Source organism: Poecilia reticulata, chromosome 6 (genome assembly GCF_904066995.2).
Source record: "Poecilia reticulata chromosome 6, P_reticulata-male-v2, whole genome shotgun sequence".
In the NCBI taxonomy this organism is placed as follows: domain Eukaryota; kingdom Metazoa; phylum Chordata; class Actinopteri; order Cyprinodontiformes; family Poeciliidae; genus Poecilia; species Poecilia reticulata.
Window position 1 is genome coordinate 27,637,569 of NC_088835.1, and position 9,791 is coordinate 27,647,359.

A 9,791-nucleotide genomic window follows, 5' to 3' on the forward strand; every position below is an offset into this window, starting at 1 on the left:
TAACACTTTATTTGAAGCTTAAGACTGACATGACACTGTCAAAAACATGAACCTGTCATGAACATAAAGAAGTCTTTATGAATGTTTATGACAGTTGTCATGAAGTAATTCGGTAAATAATGACACTTCTAATGCAAAGTTGCTCTAAAAGTTGCATTGAAGGTCCATTAAAAATGCCAGCTTTGCATTATTTTATAATTGATCAAAATCATGCAAAGTTGGCACTTTTAATTGACTTTTAATGCAACTTTTAGAGCAACTTTGCATTAAAAGTGTCATTATTTACCGAATTACTTCATGACAACTGTCATAAACATTCATAAAGACTTCTTTATGTTCATGACAGGTGTTACGTCATGTTTTTGACAGTGTCATGTCAGTCTTATGCACACCCCGTCAAATAGTGTTACCGAAAAATTAACCACATTGTTTTCTGTGACTGTCGAAATAACACAAATTATTGCTGTCAGTTTTTGACCTTAACTTTAAAAATGGTGCCCAATAATTGTGACAAAGCAATCATTCAGTTTCTCTGAGCAGCTCTTCTGTTCTAGGCTAGCGGCAGTTAACACTTCTAATAAAATACACAGACATTTCTCAAAATACAATGTGTGCCAATAAAATACTGTTCTCCACTCACAAACACTTACAATAATGGTACCTTATCGATTAAATGTAGACTTCACCCACCTGTTAAAACAGAAATCAGCTTTTATATCAATATAATGGCTTCGTAGCTATGCTGACTCTGAGCTTCTTCTAGGCTTGAAGTTAGCCTCTCTCGTGTTTGCCGCTACTGCCATCTTCTGGTGGAAACTGGTATTGCACCAGAAATGTGCTCAGTCATACGGGTGAAAAAAGAAACAAAGTGCGACGATTATGGATAAACAGACTTTAATTCACAAAATAACTTTAATGTCTCAGAAAACGCTGTAGCACATTCATAAAACTTTTAGAGAAAGGTAAATGTTTGAGAGGTAAAGAACTAGACTGTTTCTGAAATGCGTGACAATAAATGTCCCTTTTTTATAATATTTTTTATAATATTCTCCATTTTTGGAGCTTTACTTGAGCAACTACGGATGATTTTCAACAAATTAAGTGAAGCGGAAGAAATGTGACATTTTCTATCTTTAAAAAGTCATTTCTGTTCAGACTAAAGATGGACTGAAGGAATAAAAGACTAGCGTTATCTTGTAGTGAAACATGATGCACCGTCTTTCAGCGTTTGTTTTATTTTTAATTATTTTCCCAAATGTGACACGGTGTCTTGATAAACTGACTGGTTCAGAATGAAACCATTTTCATTTCTCAGAGCAGGAGTTCTGCAGGATGTGAAGTATTTGTTCAGACACTGAATATAATTAGAAGTTAACCAAGAAGTCTGACATGATTTGATTCACAGGAACTTTAAATCCTGTAGGACAAGTCCTCTCTCTGTTTGTCTCCTTATCTCTGAGTTTCTTCTGTTTTATTTGAGTGATCAAAATTAAACAGTGAACTTCATGCGAAATTTCTTGAGAAAAGCAAATAAGCCATGTCCTTCCTAAATAAACACAGCAGCTTGTTCTGCAGTCTCAGGCTCTTAAACCAATGCTAAATATGTTTAAACTTCATTCCTTAAGAAAAATTGTTTGTCAATTTATTGTTGGGAACTTAATGCTTTTTTTTTTACCTCAGTTATCCACATGTTAATGATTTGGATCGCCTCACACATGAACTGGACTGTTGGACTCTATTTACGAAAATTAATGCAACATTTATTGACATATTTAAATTCATCCATCTCAAAAAGTTTTATATGTGGATACATTTTAATACTCATAGTTGATATGGTATAACTTCACTGCAAAAACACAAAATCTTAAAGTGCAAAACTCTTAATGCACTTGAAATAAGACAAAACTAACAACTTCAGCAAGATATAGGAGCTTATTTTAAGTAAATAATTGCTTAAAATTGACAAAACACAACTGGGTCCACTGTTAGATTATTTCACTTTCATCAAGACATTTTTCCCGTGTTATAAGTGAAATAATCTGCCAGTGGAACTAGAACTTTTTAAAATTTATATTAAGGAATTAATTACTTAAAACAAGCTGGTATATCTTGCTAAAAAGTTACTTGTAACTTAGTTTTGTATTATTTCAAGTGTAATGAGATATTTTCAATAGAAACTAGACCGAAAATACCTGGTAAGATTTTGTGCTTTTGCAGTTTTTTGTCAGGCCAGAACAGAAACAGTTCTTCTCTAGATGAACTATACGGTTCCTACTGAAAGTTCTGGATCCGTTTTGGGTTCAGAGGGGTCAATCTGATCAGATCCGATGGATTTCCACCTTCTTCCTCAACAAAACAATTGTTGTGTTTGTTCCTTAACTGGGTTGGAATGTTTTAGAGTTGCCTTTGTGCCTCCAGTCCTTCCCGTTTTTCCTTCAACAAGAATTTATTCCCGTCTTCTCTGTGGTTATTTTAGTAACTGCAGGGCGACAGCAGATCCACCAGAGCAGCTTCTAGAGGCGATGAATGTAAGGTTCCTTATTGTAGAACCGCTTTTATCTCAAACTGCTCTCTCGATTTGGCACTCACTCACCATCAATTTAAAGTTTAAGACCAGATTCAATATGTTTAAAAAAACAAACTGAACTCCGGCTGAGTCAAAAACATTCAGAAGGAAATTAAGGTCACAGGAAAAAAGAAGAAACCGACATTAATCTCAGATTTCTAACTTTAATCTCAGATTTCTAACTTTAATCTCAGATTTCTAACTTTAATTTTAAAATTCTGACTTTAATCAGAATTCTGGAATTTGTCCATGTTATTGTGAGTCTGTCACTAACTAACTAACTAACTAACTAACTAACTAACTAACTAACTAACTAACTAACTAACTAACTAGTCTGCTTTTTCTGTTTATTTGGTTAATTTTGGGTTAAAATGAACATTTAAAACAAAGACCATAAAGTAAAAACAGGATTTATTTAATAAAAAAACATAAAAAATAAGTTAAAAACAAGAATTTAAATGTTTCATTTTAATAGAAATATTTATAATATTTTTTACCTTTTCCCACTTTTTCTATCTGGTAACAAAAATTCATCAAACCCCCTTCCTATAAAAACACTGTGCCTCCTCATGATGCCCTAATAATCTGGTAATCTGCGTTTAATCTGCAGACGTCTGGAAGTTTTGTTGGTGAAACTGTCCTCAGAAGCTCCTGCAGGTGAAGCTGGACTTTGAGGGAAGTTAAACATCAGCAGCAGCAGGATTATTCCAGATGGATTAGGATCCTGAATCACCAGAGATGTTGGGATGTTTCCTCAGTTTTCCTTGAATCAAAATCCATTATTCCACCCAAAACTGACCGGATTATTTTAATTTAACCTGGACTCTGAGTCACAGCATCAGATCCAGGTTTGTCTGCAGGATGTGGAGGATCTCATGGATTCATCCAGATCAGTTTAAATCCTAAAGGTCCCGTCCTGCAGCTTCATGCTGATTTTTCCGGGATTATCCCACGTATTTGGGAATGCAGCCCTCCACCTCCACCATCTCAGGCCAGCTCTCGTACTTGTTTTTGGAATCGTCGCTCTTTATGTGCTGAAACACACGAATGGATCAGATTTTAGTTTCACAGCAGATGAATGAGTCAGCAAATCTGGGTTAAATTAGTTTAATTTGATGACTTCACCTTCTCAAAGTTACTTTTCCCCGTCGTTCCTTTCCCACCAACAAACACCCAGTTATCCCGATATCCCAGGGAATGGATGGTGGAGCTTCCCAGGTCCGAGATCAGAGTCCGGGCCTCCTCATTTAACCTGACGGGACAAAAACCTGGATGACGGGTCTGATACAGGAATAAATAAATAAATAAATAAATAAATAAATAAATAAATAAATAAATAAATAAATATTGACTTATAAAAATTATTGTTTATGTAAAAATTTATATTAATTTAAATATGAAACTGTATATAATTGTTTATTGTAGAAACAATTATATACAGTAATATATTAATTATTGTATTAACTAATAAATTAATAAATGTTGGCAAGTAAACTAATTAACTATATTAATTTAAAAAATTTAAATGAATGATATTGATTAATAAATATTAGTGAAAAAATAATATGAATACAGATAATATGAAAAGAAATTGACTGAATACAAATAATTATGCAATAAATAAAAATAAATCAATATGTAAATAAATAAATAGTAAAATATTTGCTGGTAAATAAAATGATTGAAATAAATAGATAAACAATTAATAACTAGAAGTGAATAAATAAAAATGTATAAATTAATAATTAGAAACTATAAGTAAATGTATAAATTCATCATTATTCTGAAATAAACCAAATTTCTTTATGTATCTGATAAATAATCTGACAGTAAAAATCTTTAATTATTAGATTTCTGATGTGATTTGTGGATAAATTTAAGAAGAAACTCTGATTACAGCTGGACTGAATTTATGTTATCAAGTCATAAATCAGATAAAATTAATGTCAAATTTTCATTTTGATGAAGTTAATAAAATAATCTGGGATCAAATTATTTCTGGTATTTTTTCTGAAGCTCAGGAGAAACTTTATCTTTTTTCCTCGGAGCAGATTTAAGTTTTTCTCCGTAAACATGAAGCGTCTTCAGGGAGAACTGACTTTGTGGATCCCTCGTCGAAGACGGCCATCAGAACCACAGAACCCGCCTCGATGTCCTTCAGGAACTCGATGAGCGGCTCCACGCCTGCAACACAAACCTGAGCATCAGGATCCGTTCAGATCCGACAGAATCCGGCCTGATGACGGCGACTTACTGCCGCTGTACATGTTGAAGTGATCCGTCTTCATGACGTCTCCGGATTTACCTGCCGGACACAAACCAGGTGAGATCAGCCTGGAGCTCAGGGCGGGTTCTACGGTTATTATTAATAAAATACTGGAAATCATTTTATTTTGCTTCTAATCTGTAACAGAATATAGGGGTCACTGCAAGAAAAAACAAAAGATGTGAAGTAATTTTTTATGTATTTTTCTTCCTGCGTTGATCACCTGTTTTAAGAACGGAGTCAAAATGATGACAAAAATGTTAAACTCAGAAATAATTGGAAATTAAAACTTAAGGTTGAGAAAAAGAAAATTACAATGATGAAAAAATTTCAAAAATGTTTAACTTTTGAAACTCAGAAATTTCCCAGTTTTTCCTAAATGATTTATAAGATTAAATCTTAAAATTTCAGATTTGTTCTAGCAAATTTTAAACTTTTGAAACTCAAATTTCCAAGAATTTTCTATAAGATTTCTAAAATTAATCTAAAAAAAAAAAAAAAATGTTCAAGCATTTTTTTTACTTCTCAAGCTCAGAAATTTTGAATTTCTATCCAGAAAATGTCTGGGGTTAATGGAAAATTTTTTGAATTTTTTTGGTAGAAATTTACTTTTCCTTTTTTTTCCCCCTTTCTACAATGGCCCTGATACGCACGCCGTAAAAACAGCTGCTTTTATAATGAAAACAGTTTTAGAAGCAAATAAAAAAAATACAGATTAAGTTAAATAAAGGCAAAATGAGTTCTAATTACTCTCTAAATTAAAATGTAAAAACCCAGATTTAATCCCAGACACTCACCGTTTACCACCACGATGTTGATGCCGCCACCAGCGTTGTTCATAATGGTTCCTAAAGCCCTGAAGCAACAAAACGCTGAGAGTCAACAAACATCATCTGAACAACAACATGACTGAAATACAGCAGAAGGTGCAGAGAGACAGAAAACAGGCTGAAACTCAGGAAAAAGACCAAACAGACAGAATTAAACGTCTATAAAGAGACAAACAGCCGACAGAAAGAAAAGGACGGAGATCCTACAGGTTGTTGTTGACGCAGATCTTTGGAGGAACAACGTTTGCAGCGCCGCTCTGGACAAAGAAGCCGATGTGATTCGCTGGACAGACGTTCTTCCTGGAGCATGACCCTTCTGCAGAAACAAACACAAATCAGATCCCAACTAACCCAGGAGATCCGGTCCGTTCTGACCGGGTCCAGACTCACCTGCGTTGGCGTCCATCTTGGAGGTCCGACCGGTGAGCAGCGCATTTTTAGTTATATCTGCAACAGAAGGAGCAATTCAGTAAAAATAATCAGTCATAAATCAGTTTTTGTTTGCTTTCTTTTCTAAAAAAAAGAAAAAAAAAAGTAAAAATTACAGAAAATAATTTCAAAAAATGCCTTTTTTTTCCCAAACATCCCTTTTGTGAGTTGGACAACAGAGAACTGAGGCCAAACTATTACAATTTTTGTTTTATTACGAGAAAGTGTTCATAATATTCACAGAAAGAAAAACACAATTTTAACAAAATAAAGGTTAAGTGTTTTTATCGAGTAAAACTTATACTAAAGTATAACTACACGAGATGCTCAACGCTCCTCATTTAATTTGTATTTTTCATGTTGGAGTTCTCATAAATTACTACTTTATTTTCCTAACATTACAACTGTATTCTGGTAAAATTATAACTTTATTCTCATAATTAAAAAAAATGTAAAAAATTGATCCCTAGTATTCCTTGTAGAGTTGATCTGAATTAAAAGTCCAAATAAATCAAAGATGAAAAACACGTTTGTCAAACAAGATGGCGGATCTGGGTGCAGTGACATCATCACATGTAACCAGATTGGTGAAAAACAAAAAATCCAGATTTTCCAGAAATGTAATTTTCAAAAACAAAAAATTTTGATTAATTGATCAAGTCAGGTTCTCGTCCAGGAAACCTGAAATGAGTCACTTTAATGGAGAAAACAAGAAAGTCTGCAGGACATCATCATCATCATCATCATCATCATCATCATCATCATCATCATCATCATCATCATCATCATCACTGTGGCACAGAAACGGTCTCCACCAGCAGAATCTGGAGGTTCTGACCTGTGATCGGGTCGTCGAAGAGCTTCAGGAAGATGACGACGATGAACAGCAGGAGGATGAAGAACGTCAGTGCCTGGAGAAACCCTGACAGACAAAACATCAACGAAATAATCTGTTTTAAAGAAACAACACCAGATTAAAGATGAAGGTTTTCTGATCAGGTTCTGATCCGGTCAGGTTATTTCTGCAGCAGGAACGATACAACCTGCAAAAAACACTAAATCTTACCAAGTATTTTTGTTTAGTTTCTGGAGCAAAGTACCTTAGTACACTAGAAATAAGTCAAAAACTAACCTAGAAGTAAGTTTTTAGCAAAATATAGAGGATTTTTATTAAGCCAATAATACTTTAATATTGATGAAAAGTAGTATTTAAAAGACATTTTCCCCATACGTGAAACAACCTTTTTCAGCAATAGTAATTAATTGTTTACTTAAAACAAGCTCCTATATCTTGCAGAAAAGTCACTTATAAGTTAGTTTTGTCTTATTTCATAAACATTAAGATATTTGCACCAGAATAGTCAAAAATACTTGGAAGGGATTTTTGTGTTTTTGCAGTTTTATCAAACTAATAAAATCAGAAAGGTTTGAAACTTACATCTGATGACGTTGCATTGATTCGCAATGTTTTTTTTCCCTGAAATATAAAAAAGTGATTCTGTGAATGTTGAGTTTTTCAGGGCGAACGGGTCAGACAGGTGAGAGGATGAATCATCGTCTGCGGCAGGTAAATCCTCCGAGTGTTTTCAGGATTATACCAAAGATTAAAGGATTCAAAACGAGCTTCAGCACAAACTCAGAAAAACTGATTAGAGTTAAAAAAAAAAAAAAACATCAATCTGTGAACATATCAAGATTACTGTCCAAACATTTTAACAAGTCGACAATTCAAACTGATTTTTACAATCAGATGTAAATTTTCTGCAAATAACTTATAAGGGAAAAGTTGTAGCGTCTTGAAGAGACAGTGAGGATCGAACACAGTAAAAACACACTCATCATTATGTTTTATGTTCAGGTATAAATAAAACTGATAAAATAAATAGAGTAAAATAAGTGCTAAGGTCTTCCTGAACAGACATGAAACTTTACCGGACGGTTCTGTTTGGGATTTCCTGGGTTTCCTGTTCCACCAGGATCCACATGAATCAAAATGAGAGATTTTGATAAAAAAAATTTTTTATGCATCATAAATCAAGGAAATTACGGCTAATTCTGAGCTTTTACGAGGCTGTCAGACTGCTTCTCTGCTCTTCTGGCTAGCGGAGCTGTTCTCATTTGGTTGCCACGGAAACGGGGCTCCGTTAGGCGTAAAGTCGACGCGGACATCGAGAAAAAGGAAGTTTTGAGTTGTTCATCATTTGTTTTTAGCATCATTTTCCTGTTGTGGTGCATTGCAGCCATTGTAACTCCTTAAAGTTCAATAAAGGACAGAAGCTGGACTTATTGACTCTTTAGTTCATAGGAAGATTCATAACAATCTTCAAATAGGATAAAATATTTCATAAAATCTATAACAAACTAATACAACAGTAATTTTGTCAAATTCACTTAATTGTCCAACAGAAAAGAGAAATTCTTTTAGTCATTTCTTGCATTTTTACAGAAATTAGAGAAACCAAACTGTTTATATATATAAAGGTGGAACATATATTTTTACGTTAACATTAGTAATTTTCTCAGCTTTGCTTTAAGGCATATATTTTCTAGAAATCAGATAAGAAATAAGGACACTGTGATCATTTTGTGACAAATTTCTGCTCTTCTCACACAGAACAGTGTAAAAAAAAAAAAACTCTCCGGATTGTTTGAAGTTTTATCTTCACTTTTTCTCTGTCAGAAATGAAACATTAGAAACTGTTTTCTTCTGGATGCTTTGAGGAAAACGTCATCAAGATGTCAACCTCTTTCCATCGCTGATGCAGCAAAGATTATTTGCTGATCCAGAAGATTTCAGAAACAAAGCAGCAAAACCACTAAAATGCTTTATGTACTTCAACAACCGAAGCAGAACGGCAGTAAACCCTGGGACACAAGAAGCTGGGCTGTCCGGTTGGTTTAGTCTTTAGTTTTACTGGCATGTCTTCTTATTCACTCATTTTTCTCTTAAATCAAGATAAAGATCTGAACTTCACTCCCTGAGATAGTAGGAAGAGAAGATTAGAAACATTTTCAGTGAAACTCTGGTTCGTGATTCACTTTAAAACATCGGAAATTAAAATCTTTAGCAGGTGAAATGAACCAAATCCAGACCGTCTGAAAGAAATACCTGAAATATTAAGTAAACAGGTGAGGCAGGATTGTACCCGAATCACGAGCTACACCTGAACAGGTGAACTAGCTGCATCATTAACACCTGAACAGGTCATTCTGCTCTAATACTAACTAACACCTGTACAGGATATTTACTCTACTATTAACACCTATAAAAGTATTTCTACTCTATTATTAACACCTGTACAGGATATTTACTCTACTATTAACACCTATAAAAGTATTTCTACTCTATTCTTAACACCTGTACAGGTACTTCTGCTTTATTGCTAACAGTTAATATCTGTACAGGTAACTTTTCTCTATTACTAAAACCTGTACAAGTATATTTTCTCTATTGCTAACAACTAACACCTGTACGGGTAATTTTGCTCTACTGTAAACACCTGTACAGGTATATTAGCTGACCTTCAAACAGAGCAGAGAAATAAATCAAAATCATGAAGAAATGAGGTAAAACTGACCGACTCTGAAGGTGAACATGTTTCTTACGTCCGGCTGCCGTTCACTGTGAGCGGCCTCAGGTGGAATCCAGGAGGAACAGGTTGAACTTGCTCCGCCCCCTGCTGCCTAGCAACAGCCAATC

At 34.2% G+C, this 9,791-nt stretch overlaps 1 protein-coding gene across 1 annotated transcript; it reads right to left on the minus strand.

The window, feature by feature from the left end:
- Positions 1-2,960: 2,960 nt before the first annotated feature.
- Positions 2,961-9,791, minus strand: LOC103466811 (protein FAM3C-like). The gene is made up of 10 exons (XM_081608318.1): positions 9,670-9,791; positions 7,530-7,568; positions 6,930-7,013; positions 6,053-6,109; positions 5,870-5,978; positions 5,630-5,688; positions 4,821-4,871; positions 4,666-4,750; positions 3,692-3,818; positions 2,961-3,600 (listed from the first exon to the last, which is right to left on the minus strand). Exons 1-10 carry the CDS (start codon positions 9,686-9,688, stop codon positions 3,511-3,513), a joined length of 720 nt encoding a protein of 239 aa, XP_081464444.1. The 5' UTR covers positions 9,689-9,791; the 3' UTR covers positions 2,961-3,510.